Genomic DNA, 20,516 nt, shown 5'->3' with positions numbered 1-20,516 from the left:
ATAGCATCTTATGAGAGCAACAGAATTAGGCAGATCATGCAAACTCAGTTGTTTTGTGGTGTTGTAAATTCTTCCACTGCTTTTACAGTTTTTTGCACGTGTAATGTCGGCAGGATTTTTTGGTTTTCTGAGCTCTGTGCATCATTTAATTCCAAGCCTGCTACATAATGGATGTGTAACCAAGGCTTGCTCAAACAATTTAAATATTGATATTTTATTTTATAAGTCCTGAATTTGCATGTGTAATATTCTTGTAAGATAGGTTGCAGCTTTCTAGATTTTGAACAAAATAAGCATTAGGGAGCCCAAACACTAGAAGGCTTAGCATTTTGGCTTAATATAAATGTTTTTATCCTTGAACATATGAAGTTGTCTATAATACTGCACGAGGTGACAGCTGATTTGCAAAGAGAGGACAAGTACTTTGTTCAGAGTCTAGGAAGATGGTGGGTTTTTTGATTGTATGAAACCTGTGTGGTCTGGTTTTTGTAGTGTCTAATACTCCATTACTTTTTCTGGTCTTATGTCTCTTCTGATTTCTAGCCTTTTGCTATGTTGCTCAGTTTTGAATTTGGCTAATTCTTCCTTGTTACTGAGGTCTGGTAAGAGGGAACTCAGAGTTTGTGATATACTGTCCTCCTCTTGTTTTGGTATGTCTGGTGTCTCCAACAACTGTTGTCAACCAGAAACAAATTGCAGAGATAGCTCCCCCCCGTCCTATCATATGCCTTGTTCAGGTGGTCTCTAAAAATTATGGGTGCATATTGGTAACCTGTTAGAAGCAACGAGGAGATAATTCTGCTTGCTCTTTAACCCTTTCAAGTGATGTATTGATTAAAAATGGCCATCTTTCTTGGTTTGTATCTGACTTTTCTGGCCAAACTGGGGCTGTCTTTTCTCCAAAGTGGCAGCTGTGCTATGCTTTAAAACACAAGGTGCTCAGACTTCCAGTTAAAGACACGTAGGATTGTGTAACAACATTTTTCTAATACTGCCTTCACAAAAGACAAAATTACTATTTGAAATATTGGACAGAAACATTATAGAATAAAAAGAGAAAACTTAATCTAAAATTGAGTTGCTAAAGAATTGATACCAGTTGACATTGTAAATATTGTTCATTAGAATGTCACATTGCAGTTTATGGAAAGTAGTTTATTGAACAAGGCATGGAAATTATTTGAGATTTTGTTGGGGGGGAGGATTAGAGCAATATTTCATGTTAGCCATGGTCAATGAAGATGTAAAATAAGCAGCTAATGTTTTAGCTCACATTTTATTGAAGGAGAGGAAATATGTTGATCACATTACTGGAATTGCTTCCTATATTTGACATTCAGAACTGGAAGTTCAAGACCCATCGTGTACCTGTTGGTCTTTTGATTTTCTACAAGGAATAGTGTCTCTTGCTGTAACCTGTCCATTTGTTGCTGTCTTAGTACTGTGTTTTATTATTGATACTTGAATCTTGTGAAATTGATTTTCAACATTTTGATGTCTGAAGACAGTTATCTGAAAGCTGAAACTATGTGGTATGGAAGGCCTACCTGAAAATAGTAACCTCAGCTAATGCCTCAGACATACTAAAAAAAAACCCCTTCAACAGCTTAACTTGCTCAGCAGTAAGATCTGTTCTTTTTTGCCTGAAGTCAGCAGCATGCTTTTTGGATTTTACAACTATTTTAATTTGTTGGAGGAAAAACTACATTTACAGCCCATGTAAACAACCTATTGTGATTTATCATCAGTATTCTGAGTCTGGGTGCTATCACAAGAAGTAATTTCCTTCTTTATCAGGATATATAAGTGAGCAGTTTGATAATTAGTTAATTAAACTATAAGCTTTTGGTCTGACTTGAGCAGTGAGGAGATGTGACAACTCTACCTCCACTCTTAAAAATAGCTTATGTGGTGATGTCTTCCCTTCCCCATGTGGAGGTTGGAGCACAACCAATTCTTGTCCATCAGTTAGTATGGCACTTAAGTAAAAAGTCAGTCACAGACTGAAATAGATGGCTTAAAGGTCAGCGTGTAAGAAGGGAGAAAATCATACAGAAAGGAACATCTTTTTTTCATTGAATTTGACCACTAGATGACACCACTGCAAAAGAATACTTGCCTAATGTCTGTGAGCAAGCAACACCAGAATGCTTTTAAAAATGAGCCTACTTACAGAAGTAGATGATGTTCTGTTAGGAAGATTGCTGCATCTGATCATACATTTGAATAGGTTAAGATCCTTTCTCTGCTTTGAATGATCTGATGTTGACAATTGTCAGGCTGCAGGAAACAGATAATCAGAGATCAAACTTCTTTTAACTCATCAATTGTTTTCACTGGTGTCCCAGTGCTTTAGGAGTGTTCATTTTGGGAGTGGATTAACCATTGCATTAGGCCAATTAAAAGATTTGCATACTGTTTTCATCTCTGTAAGTCTTAACTGGGGCACAGGAAGCATGTTACTGGTCAAGACTGTAGCTGATAAGGAGTTAGGGTAGTGGAAGATAGTCCTTGCAAGAGATAAAGTTATAGCTAATTTTCCAACTTTTCTATTCAAACTGACAAGTTGCTTATATCTGTCTGTCTATATCTATATATCTCTAACTGTCTTCTGAGTGCTAGGATGAGTTATTATATAATAAGACCACTAGGTAGTGAGGGACAAAGTGTCTTGCATGTTTAGACTAATGAGTTACAGAGAATTGAAATTACTTAAATTATAATTACTAATTGTGGGGCTTTTTAGTGGTAATGCTTAAACATAAGTTCCTGTATACAAAGGGGGTTTACTACTTTATTTTGAAAGGTGAATTTGAATTCCAGAAAGTATCAAAACTAGCATGGTGTCTGTGAAACAGCATCTCTGATAGTACTGGAGAGCAACTTATCTATTCATAAAGGAAATACAGTATGCATTTTTTCAGCATAGCTGAAAAGGATCAATTAACTTCTGGGCTGGAAAAATCACATTTAAGGAATTTACTTTCCACTGCTGTTAAATCCTTTGGGATGCAAATGTAAATTTGTTGACTAATAAATATATTTGTATTTGAGTAGTGGAAGCTATGAGATGACGATATATGGGAAAGAACCTGCAACTCCTTTCTTATGGGCTGTTAAAACAAGTGTTACAGCAATTGGCACTGCCAGTCTCTTAGCTCTCATTCTCACACTCTATTTTATAACTATAAATTCAAAGGTAAAGGTTTTGGTTTGTTTTATTGCTTACTTGTTTTTAATGTTACGAAACAAATGCTGGGCAGTCGAAATGATACATATACCAGTGTAGTACTGTCCTAATTCTGCAGGAGACAGCTGATACAGCTAGTCTGTACTTGCTCTTTTCCTAAGCAAAACCGTGTTTCTTACTAGTTTCTTTGAAACATACAATCTTAATTATCACTTGAATAAAGATGCTAAAACCTGAAAGCAGCGGCTCTTTCTGTACTTTAGGAAGCCATTATGTGCATAAAACCTGTCTCCTTGTTGTGTGCTTTTGTTTGTGTGTGCATTAAACAGTATCAGCTTAGTAAAAGATGTCACTTATTCCTTCAGATCTTGTCTCTCTTTTACCTCTTTAATTACTCTCAAGCGTATGAGAACTGTTAGGACGAGGATATGAGTGACTGCACTTACTTGACATTTGCTTCTTAAAAACTTCCTAAAAGCTGACAAAACAGAATGGTGCTATAGCTTTTTTTGGTGCTTTTTAGCACTTGCTACTACAGCTTCTTGTATTACTCGTATGGTGGTTTCTGTATTCAACTAACTTTATATATTGTTAGAAAAAGTGTGCTTTTTTAATTTTGGCATTTGAAAAACATTACTTTCATTTGTGTGTCTTAAAAAGTGAATTTGCTTCTGAGTCACTGATCATCGTGAGTTTTATTTTAAAAGCTGGCTTCAAAGTGTTGCAGTGTTCCCTCACTGTCTCATTTGAAACAGCCATGTGCCATCCAAGGGATAGTTTTTGTCTGCTTATCATAAAGCATAAAGAGACACATTTACAACTCATCTGAGCCTTCAGGGTATCTTGTTTTTTTTGACTTGAAATGGGGACATAGCTGAATACCAGACTATTATTTCTGTCAGAGTAATTAGTGCCAGCCAGATCAGAAGCTAGTGTGCAGAATGCTCAATTGAGGAGCTGTGAGAAGTGGTCCCTCCTCTCAGAGCCTCTCTAATGCCAGCCTTGGTTGGATGTAAAGGCCTGCTGAACATTTGGGAAGAACTTTACTGGGAAGCGAAAGTGCCAATAGTTGCAGGGTCGAGGTTTTTCAGTTGGGCCTGTTACATAGTAGAGTGCAGATTCTCTTCTCTTGTTTAAACTCTGTTCTTCTACTTCTCCAGCAGCAGTAGATGGAGATACCTGGCCTGTTGCAGCTCCTAATAGCTTGTATGTGTATGTGTCTTTGAGTTGCTGAGATGAAGGAAAGAATTTGTTCTGGTTTGTTTTCCTCTTTGGTTTGTTTTCTCCTCTCTAAAGAGGAAGGGAAAAGGCTGAGGAGTATCAGGGAGTGTGAGAGAAAACAGACTGGTGGAGTCACATCCTCCAGTCCCTGAGAGAAATGCAGTGGATGGAAGCTTGGCAAGAGTCAGAGAAACCCTGACCCTCTCACCATCAGGGAGAATGCGGGGACCTAAAAGGTATGGGTGAATGGAAACAGGTCCCTGCCCAGGGAGAGAGGACAATGCCCCCTGCCCTTTCCTTTCCAAGTGGCCTTGCAGAAAATGTATGAAGGTCTGCAGTATCAGGGTCAGGCAGATAATAGTGGGGATGAAGTTCTCTCTTGGAGCTTGGCCAGAACAAGTCAGTCAGCCAGATGGATCACACCTTTGGGTGTTGAGAAAGAAAGAAAGGTGACTGTAGGTGTTTGCTTTTGCAGGGAATCTGAGGGCTCCATATGCCAGCTGGATCCATTCCACAGGCAAGTCTGCTGCCTCCTTGGGACTTGGGTAAGGGATGTTACCAGGAGACTCCCAGGATTAATTGAGCCCTCCGATTATTACCCACTTCTAGTTGTTGTGCAGGTTGGCGGTGACAAGGTTGATGAGAGAAGTCTTATGGCACTCAAAAAGAACTTCAGGGCACTAGGGCAACAGATTGAAAGAACAAGAGCACAGGTGGTGTTTTCCTCAAGCCCTTTGGTAGCAGGGAGGAAAATGCTGAAAGGAACAGGAGAACTCACCTGATCAGCATGTGGCTTAAAGGCTGTCAGTGGTGTTTTGGCTTTTGCGGTCATGGGACAGTTTCTGTGGTGCCAGGTCTGCTGGAGACAAATGGGATTTGCCTGTCTAAAAGTCCACGAGTTGGCAGGCATGATTGAGAAGGCTTAAAATTAGGTTTGAAGGAGGAAAGGGATAAGACCAGGCTTGCCAGTGTTGGGGGTGAAATCAGTAGCCTAGCTGAAGTGCATCTATATTATACTGACTCTGAAATGTGTGAGCCGTGTTGGAACGTGCAGTGTTAGGGAGATGAGCCAGGGTCTCCTAAGGTATTAAAAACCAAAAGGGAAACCACCAGAGAATTATCTCTAAGGAATTCAGGGGTGTGCTCCTCTAGGAAGGTGACACAGCTGACAGCCCAGCTGAGGGTGCCTTTGCATCAAAGCACACAGCATCAGCAACAAACAGTAGTTGGAAAGCACTTTGCTGCTAGAAAGCTATGACCTTGCTGCCATTACTGAAACATGGTGGGACAAATCCCATGACTGGGCTGTGACCATTGATGGCTACAGGCTGCTCAGAAGAGATGGGAGGAAGAGAGGAGGAGGGGTTGCCCCCTATATCAGGAGGTGGATTGAGTGTAAAGAGTTGTCTCTGAAGAGCAACCATGAGCAGGTTGAAAGCCTGTGGGTAAAAATCAGACACCAAGGCAATAAAAGGAAGCAAGTGGTTGGTGACTGCTACAAGGCACCCTGATCAAGAGGAGCCTATTGACAAAGCCTTATTGCTTTGTCAGGAACTGTTGCTGACTACAGGAACCATTGCACTTACAGGCTCCTTTCCATCTTGGGGCCTTCAACCACCCTGACATCTGCTGGGAAATAGCACAGTGGCCTGGCTGAGTAGGGACCTGATGTTCAAACTAAAGAGAAAGAAGCAAATACAGAGACAGATGAAGATAGGACTGACAGGTGACCTGGGAAGAGCAAGGCAAAGCTGGAATTGAACCTTGCAGGGGATGCAAAGAATAACAGGAAGAGCTTTAACACGTGCGTTAACCAGAAAAGGAAGGTCAAGAGGGTGTAACCCCCTGATAAACAGTGCTGGAAAACTGGTGACAATGGATGAGTAGAAGGCTGAGGTAATCAAAAACTTACTTGCCTTTGTCTTCAATGGCAGCCCCTCTTCTCCCACCTTTTGAGTAGATGGACAGCTCTCCAGCCTCCTCTGCATTTTTCTGTGGTCAGTGTTTGCATCTTGCATATGCCCTAGTTCTCATCCATCCTTCAGTGAGCTGCTTAAAGTAGGTGATAATGACACAAGCTTGCCCAGCGTTTCACATTGGTTTAGGGATTTTTGTTGTTTTTTTTTTTTTTAATTTATATTATTTTGTTTAGTTTTTTATTAGGTAGTTGAATCCAGTTTCATGACAATTAATAAATGAAAGTAATTGCCAGAGCTGCAAAAAGCGAGCACCATGTATGTGGCTGGAAAGAGGAATGACAAAGGAAGATCTCCCCGTTTGACAGGAGCCATTAAGTCATCTCTGCATCTTGTGGAGCAGCAGCCTAGGCTGCAAGTGTAGTTTGCTTTTGTATACCTTCAACCTACTACAATTTCCTTAGAGTTCTGGGAGGTGACAAGGTTTGGTCAGACTTCAGTTTTCTGTTAGTTGTAGGCTCTTCTAAGCACAGCACAGAATAGTTTATGCAGAAGAAGACTGAATTTGGTTTCCTAGGAACTGTCCTGTGCTCCAGTCTGTAGTCCCTAGCCCTTGGGTTGCTGTAGTTCTGTTCCTTTGCTTGTGCAGCTGACCAGCCCTACACAACATTGATGGAAATCAATGGAAGTTCTCAGACTTCTTTTGAGAGAGAAGATACATTTTAAAAATAAATTATGTTTGTGATACCAAAGTCTGACTTTGTGTTGAAAAACTTTGGACTCCTGTGTTGTTATTTGTTGTTTTGGTTTTTTTAAAAGAATAAAGATAAAACCCATAAGGCTAAGCATTTATTGGAGCCCTTACCATAGCAGACCTTAAAGATCTTAGTTTCTGAGCCTAACAAAAAATAGATCTGTAAGCATGAGGCCATCTTTTCAATGAGCCAGAAGACCCCACTGTTGATAACAGCCTGTAGTGCAGAAACAGGTAAGCAAAATTGTTTTAAGTAAGTCTGAGCTACAGTTCCTGGGACTGTTGTGTTCAAGTTCCTAAGGGTTCTATTCTCAATTTATTTTGAAAGCCTTTGGGATTCACTCAGTGTGACTGTAATCTTTATTGTAATTTGAAGAAAGTGCTTCCTGACTGATCTGACTGGGGATATTTAGGGTACGTATTTATGTACATTGACGCTGCTGTCTTTTTAGATTGAGTTGCCCCCAAATCTTATTTTATGGGAATAGTGAGCATGGTTTGACATAAGCTGTGTAAAGATCTTGAAGTATCTTTTTTAGGAAGTAATTCAAGTAGTATGCTTCATTTAAATGTCTTGCTTCAGCTTTCAGCTGTATTGTTTTGTGTGCCTTATAATATAAAATAAGGGTTGTAGTGAGTGAACTCAGGGAATTACTAGGTTATAGAGAAGAGCAGACCACTTGCACTAGAAACAGTGTTTTTGCGACTTGGTCCAGGGAGTTGGTGCTATTAGCCATGACTTGACTACAGGCTAAGAAAATCATTCATAGATTATTTCTTTAATGCCAGAAGGAATGGTTGCATCTCTGTCTTTAATCTCCTGTCCATCAGTAAGCATAAAATTGCACAGGATTGTGCTTTTATTGCACCAGGTAATGTGTGTTTCACTTGATTCCTTCCTCAGAGGTTTCTGGTAATGATTTGAATGGCACAGAAGATGGAGTATCACTTCCTTTCTGAGATAGCTTAATCTGTTAGTCATTCTTCCTGCTGAAAAATAAAGGGGAAAGGGGCGGGAGTGAAATGCAGCTGTATTGGGGATTTTGCTACTTATTGAGTCAAGCGTATAGAATATGTTATTTCCATTCTTAGAAAAAGAGATGTGATGCCCTATAAATTACGGGCTGCTTGATGGATGAGCAGGTAAAGTCAGTGCTGGAAAGCCCCTCGGTGACTGGAAATGAAGTGTTTTTGTGCGGGACGACGGCCCGGGCCGGGCGTGCGCTGAGGCCTCTTTGTCAGCGGGCGCCGCGGTGGCCGTGCGCCGGAACTGCACGAGCGAGTCGGGAGCCTCCGCTGGTTTCCGTGAGAAGCTAAAAGTGGGTCTTCATTTGAGCTGGACTCACTAGGAAGTGTATTTCATAATCTGAAACAAAACTAATTCTACTAAGAAGGCTTTTTTTAGGAGATGATCTTTGTTGGATTTTAAAAAACCCAGCCTAATAATACACATTCTGTCCTGCAGTTTGTTCCATATTGTTTAGTATGAAGAGGTAACTGTGATGTTCCAAATATTGGAAAACCAAGTTACTAATAATAGACTTTACTTAAAGGACTCAGAGGCTGGTGCTGGGCCAGGCCTTAATAAGCCTTGTTGGACTTGGATTGACTTTGTGAGCAGTCATCAAATTCTACCTCCGCTATACTTGGACACTCTCAGTTCTTCATACAGAGTCTATTTATTTTTTTTACAGTTATTAAGCTTGGTCTCCTCTGTCTGGGAAGATGTGTCTTCCAGACCAGCCAGCTTTGGAAACAAGATAGGCTGCATTGGAATGGCAGTGTGCCTGTGGCCAGCAAGTCCAAGGGGACTCAGGCTGCCTCTGTGTGCAAGCAGCTCTCGTGTCCCCATGGACACTGTAAGCATTGGTCATATTGTTGTCTTTAGGAGTATATAAGGATGTAAATAGTTGGTTTTTTTTAAATTAAATTATTTTCATATTTTTTTAAATAACGTGCTGGAGCATCCTGGACCTCCCTTCCTGTTGGAGAGAGCAGCTACAGGGTCTAACTGCTTTACTGATCCTTGATAATGTCACAAGAATACTACCGAGGATATTGTAATGTTATTACGTTATTTTAATTCTTTGGGGTTTTCTCAGGCCACCACCACCTTTTCTTTCCCTTTCTGTATCCCCAGTCTTTTCCATGTGTGCAAGTTTTGGGCAGTACTGTCTGCTTGCAGAAAGATGTGTTCAATAAATAATTTGACATTGCTTCCTTTTTGCCAATGTTCTGTTCAGACAGAAGAACATTTAGAATTTGTCATGGATTTTGTGAGGTTTATTTGTTTTTAGCCTAAGTGTGACACCACTAGTTCAAGCCCAGAACTTTGTGTATTCTTCATTTTACATATTTCAAATGGGACTGCTTGGTGCCCTGAGAAGAAAATTATGTGTTCTTTTCCTCCATGCTTTGAGCTTTTAGTGGTAGAATGTGACTACATCCATTATCTATAGCAGTTAATTTTCAGTAATCAGACAAGGCTTTTGGATGTTAAACTAAATAATAGGAACCATGGAATTCTAGAAAGGGGTAAAAGTTAGTGGTTAAGAACCAGCTATAGTACAGTTACCCACCATGAAGTGTTGATTAATCATACTTTTCGATATGTAGTTAATTCTCCCTTTTATAACTAGTATTCAGGATGGCAAAGGAATAGGCTTGTTTTGTCAATTGTGTGCATGCCAGATGGAGCCTTAATATGTGTCAGCAGATAAATGGGCCATTATTAAGATTAGATGCATAATGATCATTTCAGCCTTGTTTATTTAGGTCATCAACAGTAGTAGAAGATCATCTCTTACAAGTAAAAATACTTTGGGATCTCAAAATCTTTTGCTTTTCTTAGGCTACTATGAAAAGAACGTAGGAGTTCTGTTGTCTAGTTTTAAAGTAACACATTAAGTTAACGTTTTAGTTTTCTTAAATGAGAACTGAAGAAAAACCTCAGAACCACAAGTAACTTGATTTGCTTTCCTGAGAAGTGAAACTGATGGCTGTGTAAGCAGATGAATTTGTCCATTTTTTAGATGGTGCCTACAAAATTAATATTTTACCTGGTATTTCAGCTCAAGGCTCTTTAGTTACTTACTTAGTAGACAGTACAATGGTCAGTTATGTATGTATTCTTAAAATAGCATCTGCTACAATTTTAGGCTCCTTGTACTAGTGAAAGACTTTTGCCATTAATAAATGTCTGTGTTTCATTGCAGGTTGCAGTGTAAGGTTTTGGAAGTCATAGCTCCAGCCCATCACAATGGAATGGCAAATGGGCACACCAGCAGTGCTGATGCGGACACCATTGTCATCAGCGACAGTGACGACTCAGAAACGCACAATAACTCTGCACAAAATGGGTACAAGATACTTTTACTGTGTGTCATTCTGACTGGCTGGGAATGAGATTAAAGCCAGATGTGTCAGAGTCTGACTGAAACAAATTACTTGATCTGTATGGATTGTGAGCGTTCAGACAGCTGAGGGTGACAAGCTGAACCTTCAGTGGTGCAGGCTCTGCTAACGCACCAGAAAACTGCATTATGAGAACTGCAATACCTACAGATTAATCATTGTTTATCTCTTTGCAATGACAGTGTTTTTGCTGAGCGATGGTGGAAGAGCTGTGTGTACCTCTTGGTAGTTCTCTGTGCTGGGAAATCTGTGCTGCTGTAGTAGAAAGTGCAGTGTGTGCTGCAATTGTGCAGTTTGGCATCACTTCACTTCCATCATGGGGCTCAGAGTTGAGATTACTGTATGACAGGAGGACACGCTGTTACTGGAACTTTCTGAAAAGTTTTCCCAGAGACTTCTTGTGTTTGTGTCCAAAAAGCCAAAAACATACCAAGCTTTCTTCATTGTGCATGTGTCCATATAAATATATCATTGTATTTGATGGATTTGGTTATGATGTTAGGTGCAGTGAAACTGTGTGTCGTGTCTTGAGGAACTTTCTATAGGCTGGAGTAGCCTAATAACATTGAATAGGAGAGCTTCGTGGTTGTAACTGTGTTGTTTATTGTGTTGGAGTGTCCCTTTACTGAGCAGTAGTTGAGCCTATCGTAGCAGTATAATGAGAAGAAAGACTTCTGTGTTTCATAGGCATGATGATGAAAGAGGAGTGTTTGAAGTGGGCCCTAATCTAGGATCTAGCAACATACAGACTTTGCATGAACTGTTACTGACTTTAAGATGTCACATAGATGCAGAAGTTAATCTGTTTGATTGCTTTATGTTTAAGTCATCTCCTGACATGCCTAGAATAACTAGGGTAGAGCTCCTCACTTGGTTAAGAAAATAACATGGGATAAATAATTTTTAAATTTCTTTGCTGTCTCTTGAGGGCAGTGTCTAAGTTGTTCATGAAGATGTCCTATGTATTTGAAAAAATAAATGCATTTTCAGTATTGCAAAAGGCATGTGGCATTTTAAAGGAGTTTATTCTTGGAATTAGGCAAGTGTGTACAGAGCTGACTGTAGGATCGATCCATTATAGTGCTGTCACTTCCATGCATGTAGAGCTGGTGGTAAGAGTAAGTCTTGCACTCCCAGTGAATCTGTGGTTCTCCCCAGCTGATTAGTTATTTTGACAGTGCAGAGAAGGGAGAATTTCTTTCTCTTAGAAGGGGAGTTTTTGTGAGAATATACAGGCTTTTGAAGCAGTGTTCTGTGACATAACTAACATTTATGCTGCAGGTTGAATTGCAAACCTCTTGTGTCTTTAAAATGCTTACTGTAAGTTTTAAGTGAGTCTGTTTATAACAAATGTGAGTGTAGTAACAGTCATTTTCTAGATATATTCTGGGTATATGCAGGTATTATTTGCAGGATGTGTAAAACCTATCTGTAAGTAAAGCATTGTCATGAATTTTTGCATCCTGGCATATAAGATTCTTTATACCATTGCTCATAACGATGAAACCCCACTGAACTGAATGACATTGTTTTGCAGCCCTAACCTTTCAGAGACTATATTTTGCTGTTTATGGAGAGACTTGGATGTGGAGAGTATGGATGTTAGTCACCTTGGGACCAGTGTCAAGTTGATATGTGCAGGACAGTTCTGCCTCAGCCTGCAGACAAATCTCCAGGTTTTGAGACCCAGTCTTTGTGCAAAGCTGCAGTGCTGTTAAACAATGGTGCAGCAGATGCTCAGGGTGTTTGTGAGGGAGGGGGAGGGGAGCACAGCACAGATTGATCGGCCATCTGCAAATATTTTTCCTAAAGAATCTGTAAGGCTAGAGAATCTTAACTGAAAATAGATGTCATTAGAGATCCCAGCCTTTCTGTGACCCTACTCCTCCTGTCTGTGTGGGGCAGAAATAGCTGTGTAGTCTGTACAAATGTTCCTGCTGACCTTTTCTGTTGTGTTCAGTAAAACTTGGGGTGGTACAGGAAGAAAGAGGCTATGATGCTCTTACTTTCCCTCAGAAAAACAGGCTGTGCTCTAAGGCCTGGCTTACATAGCAAAAGGTAGCAAATCTTCTGAGTTCTTAAAACATTTCTGCTATGCCCTGGGGGCCTCTGGTACCATAGGATAGTGGTCACATGGAATAGTGTTCAGGCCTTAAACTGATAGACTTTTAAAGGTAAGGTTGAACTCTTGTTGCTGAGTGCTAAAGCCAACACATCCTGGAGGTTTGAGGGGCTTTTGCTGCCAAATGCATGCAGTTCAGCTGCAACTTAATTATTCATGTCACTCCTTTTGTCAGGGCTATGAGTAGTGTAAATCATCAAGCTTCATCAGAAATACTAGAAAAAAATTATTGATTTGCTGGCTGGTTTATGGCAGTAAATTTGTGTGTTTGTTCAGTTTGAATTGAAGATTAAGTTTGGGGAAGGACTAATTGTTTCTGCAAGTTTTGGTATATAAGAGGTAACAGTTTTTGGAAATAATGTCACTGTAACCTTACCATCCAGGCCTTTTGCCATCTTCAAATGAGTTTTTAAAATTTATTTGGAGGAAAAAAGTTATGAACTGGATACGTCAGAATGTGGGCATAGCTTGTCATTAAAGCTGTATAATATCTTCAGTACAGTAAATCTTTCTTCATCTGTAATTCTTATCCTTCCTTTCTTCCTCTCTCATTCCTACATTGCTTGAATCTAAGAATAATGATGATGGGTAGTTCTCTTTATGTTATAAGGAAAAACCAAAGTACCTGGATCAAAGGCACCTTAAAATCTTCACCAAAAAGTTAAAAGTCAGAATTTTGTTGCAAAATGCCGTTGTCTTGTCCCTAGAATGTTGTTCTTAACAGCCTTCAGGTTGCTCTGTTTTGTTGTTGAAAATACTGCAGAAAATATTTGCAGTTCCAAGTGGGCTATTGTTGTTGTTGCTCAGTACAGAGTTCCTTGTCAGTGGCAACCTTCGGAGATGTCAGAGGCAGCCTTGCCATGGGGATCAGTTTGCTGACAGGTTACCTGTGCAAGGCTTGCACTGGAGCGTGATGAGACCATAAATGATTGTGTTATTTACCTAGCGTTCTTGAAGGGAGTTTTTTCCATTTCCAAATTTAGTGAAAGAAAAGAAGAAAAGCTGCTGCCTTTTTCTGGAAAAGAGGGACAGCAGTCACTTCAGCACTTCAGGACAGCATTCCAGATCCTCCAACTCTCAGTATTTTTCGGTGTAATTTTTCAATTTCTGTTAAATACAGTGAGATACAGGTAGCTGTGGCAAGACTCAGACCCAATGGTGCAGATGGTGTCCTGGACAAGGTAATTCAGGAGGATAAGGTTGAAGGAGCAGCGTTTATTAAGCCTGGAGAAAAGGAGGCTCAGGGGGGACCTTAGCACTCCCTACAACCACCTGAAATGAGGGTGTAGTTGGTCTCTTCTCCCAGGTAGCAAGTGACAGGATGAAGTGGCCTCAAATTGTGCCAGGGAAGGTTTATATTGGATAATAGGAAAAATTTCTCCACTGAGACATAAGGCATTGGAATAGGCTGCCCAGGGATGTCATGAAATCACCATCCCTGGAAGTGTTCAAAAGGCCATGTGGATGTGGCACTTGAAAATGTGATTTAGTGACAAGCAAGGTGGGGCCAGGTTAGTGGTTGAACTCAATCCTAGAGGCCTTTTCCAACATTAACAATTCCATAGTTCTAAGGTCTCAGGGTTTACTTGGTACTGCTCCCTTAGTACTGTGCCGTCAGAATGTAGCGTGGCTGTAGTGTAAGAAGAAATTTATGTTCAGGTCATGTGGGCACCATGCCAAAGTAATTGAAGGCCTGATGAGATTATTACCTGTCAGTGGTTCAGTATAACCTTATTAAAAAGGCAAGATTCTGACACAAGTACTAACCACATTCAGTTGACTGCAGTAGAAACTATTGTGATATGGGTGAGTCAGTTGTAGTTTTTACCTACTAAGTTACAAAATACTCTGTACTTTTTCCTCTGGATTTGATTGTGTGTCAGAGCTGTGCTGTAAAGATTTTTTGTAAGGGATCTCTGCTGTGAAATTGATCTAACCCTTGCTAACTCTAATGTGCTTTACAAAATAAAATACAAGCAAAAATAATAATATTTTTATGCTAAAGCTGCTAGATAATCTATATAATTTTTAAAGCTTGCTTTGTGTATTGAATTACCTTTTTCTTCCTCTTTTGCACTAAGCAGAATTTTTACTCTAAATTTGGCGGAGGATGTCAGGAATATATTTACTTCTTTGCATAATAACTAGAAACTCAGAAACTAAGCAGAAAAAATTTAGCGTGTTGTTTTGAAATTACATTTGGGCTATTATATATGATCCGCTGAAGTTGAGAAAGATTTACATGAGCTAAGAAGAAAAGATTAATGATAAAGAGTTAAAAATTTTAATTTTCTTTGGGCCCTGAATTTGATTGCAGACAGTATTGAAACTTAGAATCTATTCAAAATGTATAAATAAGCTGATATACTTTTGGTTTAATATTGGTACTCTGATGCCTTCTGTTTGGGCCATTCTTCAGCTTACTAGACCAAAGGCCTGGAAAGGCAGTGGTGTGTGATGAGGTGCAAGTTTGTCTTTCATACTATCCAAAAATTCCTGGGGACAGCCTTCATTACTTTAGCTTTCCTGTCTTGAAGACTGAAGGTGGTCATGGAAGACCAAGTCATGGTATGACCAGAATATGAAGGCTCTTCTAATGCACTTATGTAAATATGTTAAAATCTTGCCAGTGGATATACTGGATTACAGTTGATCTCTGTTTTGCTAATATGAATGGCTGGGTGGACTTTTTTCTGTTACATTTCTTAAACTGTTTGGTCTGAGTGACTCAACTTTAGACTTCAGCTGTGATGTGCATGAAGAATCATGCAAGACGCCGCGTGCATATCACAGCACTTACCTGTAGGTCTAGTAGATGCGTTGCTGTTTCCAAGTCTGCCTTTTTTTGTCAGTCCATTTATTACTAACTATGCTGATATTTAGTCATTATAAACTATTTGAGAACTTTGCAAATTATTCTAATCTGAAATGACACTAATGGTGCATAAGTACTGTTTCATTTAATCTGTAATTAATAATGTATTTATTAGACATTGGAAGGTTAACACTTCTTGTATTTCTCTTTCACAGAGTTAGTGGGGGAAAGCAAGAATTGTAGCAAATTTTATTTTCAGCAGCATTGCAAAGTACAGTTCTCAACATCATGTGCATGTTTTCACAAGGCTAAAGAATAGCAAGTGATGTACTGGTTTATTTTGTCAAACTCCACCTGAAAGCATTTTGTAAATATTGGAAGGACTGACAATGATGAAATGCATAGTTTAAAATCTCCTAGTTCATCTACATAGATGCTTCAACTTTTATTCTTGATGAAATAAGATGATGACTGAATTCTTCCTGATAAAGCAGTACAAGTCTTGATTACAAATTGTCACCTCAGGAGACATTAGTTCTGTTGTTTAATGCCAGAATGCAACATTATTTAAATAAAGTCTCATTAGTTTAGCTCTGATCATGAAGTTTGTTCATAAATACACTACTCTTAAAGTATATTGTCTATGGCAAAACCGCCCTCTTTCTTGTAAAGGAGTGAATTTTGGTAGCACATCAGACCTGGGTGTTCTCCACCTAGGAAGAGGTGTAATGTTATGTTGAAACTGAAGAAATATTTTCCATGAGGGGGGAAAACATCCAGGTCTCTGTAGGAATACCTGTAAAAAGGAAGTGCACTTTGGCATTTATTTTGAAGTGTAGATATGTTATGTTTCTGTTACTTCCTGTTATTTTATGCTGTTGGTAAAGTGCTTAATTTGTTTTTTTTTCCTAAAGTGTTCTTTTGGAAAATATTTTGGATGTTTTTTACTTGTTTTGGAACACAGTTGGTAGATCAAGGGCTACTGGTTTTATTCATTTTATTTATTTCTGTCTTTTGGACTCCTTTCTCATCATCTTTTTCTCCTTTTTCCTGTCTTCCTGTTACCATCATGAGTCTTTAGAGTATTAAGGAGACAATTTTCTGAAGTGTAGGAATATATCATTACTTGTCTCTCTCTCTTTCTTCCTTCCCTTCTTATCATCCATTTCCTTGCTAAGAAAACATCCCTCCTTGTTCTTCGTGTTCCTTGCAGGAACTGGTTTTAATGCAGATTTAAATATAGTAGCAGAAAAGCTGGCATAAATTAATAGGCCCTCTTTGGTACTGGGGGAAGTTACAAGTTGGCTATTTTCAAGAAGTCCATTGTATAGGCATATAAATATATTAAATGTGTAAAATAGGAGGCTGATGATATGTGAATGTAAACTTTTAATTTTTAAATTTTTTTTCCTAGGGAGAAGAAAGCCATAATTGATCCTTCTTTGTTCAAATACAAAGTCCAACCTATTAAAAAACACCTATATGAAGCTGTTATTGTTAAAGCATCTCAACTAAGGTAAAAATTAGTATGTGGAAGTTAAAATTATACTTTATAACTGTGAATTGTGTAAGATTTTTTTATATAAAATGACATTTTAAAACTATGTTAGAGCTGTTAATTAAAAGCACTGGAACAGAGTACTGTAGTACAGACCTTGTGTATCAAGGGCTCCAAGCTTTTCTAGCATTAACACAGGTACCAAGTCCTTGCAGGTCTCTGCTGTCATTGGCACACAGATGAGACCTGCTGTTGCTGTCTGCAAAAATCGGATTAGTTACCCAGTGTGCAGTGAGCCAGTAATTACACACTCAAGAGAGACAGAGGTTATTTATTTCAGAGACGCACAATCTAGGTGGTCAGTGGTATTCCATAAATCAAGCCTGTTTTAGCAAGCAAAAGAATGAGTGTTCATTGGCTACAAGTTACATAAGTTCTCTTACTAATTACTTTTCTATTTTCTGTTGGTTAATGATTCCAATTAGTTGATTAATTGCTGTATCTTATGGTAATTAGTCCACTTGCTCATTCTTTCTCTTTAGAGTCAGTGAGTTTCTTGTGTCAGTGGTCCCGAGTTGGTGGCCACAGATTTCGCCTTGCAGAATTACCTTTTACCCAGTTGGAGCTGGTTTGGTATAGTTGCTGCTTGGTTGGGTTTCCTTACCCTGGGAATTCTGCTAGATGTCTTTGTGACCCCTAAATTCTGTGTTCTTTGTGACCACTGTCAGTGGGCATTCTTATTCCCAAGCTTTGTTAACCTCCCCGCAGGTCTGAGACCCCCTGAATCATGTCCAGCCCTAAACCTTAACAGGGCAATTCTACCAACAAAAAATTTATTTTTCTAACACCTGGACATCACTTATAGTAGCTAACAACCAAGGTCTCTGTTTCATGCATTAAATTTCCATTTGTGTTGATTTGGCTTGAAAGTATACAAAGATCAAACATCAAAGAACATCCTTTCTTAAGGAAATTTGTATATATTCCACATTTTGCAAGACTGTGACTTCTGATACTTTGGCTACTGTTGTGATTGATGGAGTAGATGGAAAAGAGTGTGTGAACTCTAATAACAATAATAATGAACTGTTGGTGTTGTGAGCACTCTGGTAGCGTTGCTGGTTTGAAATGTTAGAGCAGACACTGGCAGTCAGATTGATTTAAATAGAAAGGTGTAGAAGTTTTGCTTCTTAAATAGCAAACTTGTCTCAAATTTAGTTAAAATATATGTTTAGAGTAGATTGTTTAAAGCATCCAGTTTATATAAAGTTTTGATGCACAAACTTCAGTTTATGTGATTACAAGTCATTTAGTTCCAGCACAAATCAGGATTTATTTTTCCATTAACTACTCCTGTGTAATGAAATCTTTTCCTTCCCATGAAGTATTGCAGGTTCCCTGAAATGCCAGGAGCCAGTAGAGTGCCCACTGTCCTGTAGAAAGAAGTGGCACAGCTTGACTGAGAAGTGTGTGAATTCACCTTGTCACTTGTTGGCTTGCCTCCCTGCTTGAGAGATGTGAATGCTGCTTTCCTGCTGTCCCTGTTTGTTGCCCTCCCTCCCTTCTGACACAATCAGACTTGAGTTTTATTTAGGAATTTTAAGAAGTATTTGGAGGATCTACCATGGATCAAAAGGGTGTTTATAAAAGAGGACATAACAGAATCTTCAAAATAAAAATTGCAGATGCATAAACCAACTCTTTATATGCTACCTGTGTTTTGTTTTATTCATAAGGAAAATTTGAATTCAGTTGGGCTTTCAAAGAATGGTTGTTAATTACAGTAGTAAGGGTGTTATTTATAGTTAAGAAAATAAGAAAAAGATCAATCACATGGTCTGTCACTTGGCTGTACTTAAATACTAATTAAAGATGTTAGTTGATAATACTACCTTTCTTTCCTAATACAGCCGGAGGAAACATCTCTTTTCTCGCGATAGACTTAAACTTTTTCTGAAACAACACTGTGAACCTCATGATGGAGTAATTAAAGCTAAGGTAAGCAAGAAGAAATAATTGATGGGATAGAATATTGACATTATTTAGTATTTTTTCTCTTCTCTACTAGCTGCTCAGAGCTCTTTTTAAATACTTTGTCAAATTTAGATTTCCTGAAGTCATCAGGTTGAGAAAGTAGACTTGAAAAGAGCCTTTGACAATTTGAAAAAATCTTCCTCTAGAAGATTTCTAGACCTGTGTAATAGAGAATTATATAACTCTTCAATAAGTTAAGTTTCTGCTTTTATCTATCAAAATTTGTTCTTGACACACTTCAGTAACGTGCTAGGAAGACACTGATGAGCTATGTTTGCTGAAAGGCATATAAAGAAACAACATCTTACCAAATGAAGCTAAATTCTAGTTTCAGATGTGTGCTGCATACATTATTGTCATTACCCACTTGGTAAATTAACTCTTAACTTACACTATTTCAGAGATTTATTTCTTATCCTCAGTTAAGTAGTATTGGATATGGTTGCTCTTATTGTCTTCTTTTGTGAATTAATGATTGATTAATTAGCTTATATTTAGATTATTTAACTTATATTTTTAAAAAGGTAAGAATTTCACCATGAATATCTATTTTCATCTTTCTTACTAAGGCAACATCAATTGAAAAATATAATCTAGCAGAACAAAACTTCTCCTATTTCTTTCCTGACGATCCACCCACATTTATCTTCAGTCCTGCAAGCAGACGGCGAGGGCGACCTCCAAAGAGGGCATCTGCAAGTCTTGTAAGTAATAACGTTTTTAATCCCAGATGAAGACACATCAGCACAGTCTATGAAGTTCTTCTATTTGTCTGAGTTTTCAGATCACTTGAAATACAGGGTTGACATTGTGCTTCTTGTATTTTGAGGGCAATTGGGATATATTCCACAATTGCTTTAAGGTAATTGCTTTATAGTCGAGCTAGTAAAAGGGATGATAATTGATATGTTATCATCTTGTTTTTGTTATTATTTCTGGGATCCCATCAAGAAACTAGTTTCTCAGTGTGTTGTGATGACAAACAGAGAACTTTTCCATTCTGGGATTAATAAATAATTTACTAAATAGCTTTAGTTTGAACTCTGATATAAAATTATGTCACTTGCCCTCAGATACAGGTATGTCACTTGCCTGTATTTAAACACTGAGACTCTTCGTCACTATACTACTTTATTATGTTCTGCAGAAGAGTTGAAAAATTGGGAATATCTTTTGCTGGTCATTTCACTGTAGTTATTATGCTCTTTTTTTTCCTCTCCACCTCCAAATTCTCTATCAGGAGGACAATATTAAACCTAAACAAAACACCCCAGGAAATAAAAGTAAAGTATCGAGGGAAAGGGCAAGGTTCCAGAAGCAAAAAGAAGATGTGCAGGCCATAGGTAAGTTGAAGTTTACTCATATGACCAGTAGAACTAGTTTTTGCAGATTTGAGAGCAGGCCATAATTAGGGTACTTTTGGGGTTGTGCCTTTCAAAGGGAAAATGTATTAAGAGTATACTGCCACACCACTATGGCCAAGTGCTCCTTTCAATAGTTAACATGCTTGTTTCCTAGTTTTATTTTTTTTTTTCCATGTTAATTGACTAAA

General features: G+C 38.6%; 1 protein-coding gene across 4 annotated transcripts in view; it reads left to right on the top strand.

Annotated features, from left to right (window-relative positions):
* BAZ1A (bromodomain adjacent to zinc finger domain 1A) overlaps nucleotides 1-20,516 on the top strand; it is a 64,121-nt gene that overhangs the window by 11,048 nt on the left and 32,557 nt on the right. For all 4 annotated transcript variants that reach the window (XM_030948623.1, XM_030948622.1, XM_030948624.1 and 1 more), the window contains exons 4-8: nucleotides 10,297-10,440; nucleotides 16,847-16,948; nucleotides 18,841-18,928; nucleotides 19,534-19,668; nucleotides 20,205-20,307. In XM_030948623.1, the coding sequence (XP_030804483.1) occupies nucleotides 10,297-10,440; nucleotides 16,847-16,948; nucleotides 18,841-18,928; nucleotides 19,534-19,668; nucleotides 20,205-20,307 (572 nt within the window). The remainder of the gene's footprint in view (nucleotides 1-10,296; nucleotides 10,441-16,846; nucleotides 16,949-18,840; nucleotides 18,929-19,533; nucleotides 19,669-20,204; nucleotides 20,308-20,516) is intronic.

This window comes from Camarhynchus parvulus, chromosome 5, assembly GCF_901933205.1.
Source record: "Camarhynchus parvulus chromosome 5, STF_HiC, whole genome shotgun sequence".
NCBI classification, from domain to species: Eukaryota; Metazoa; Chordata; class Aves; order Passeriformes; family Thraupidae; genus Camarhynchus; species Camarhynchus parvulus.
This window is presented reverse-complemented; position numbering and strand designations above follow the sequence as displayed.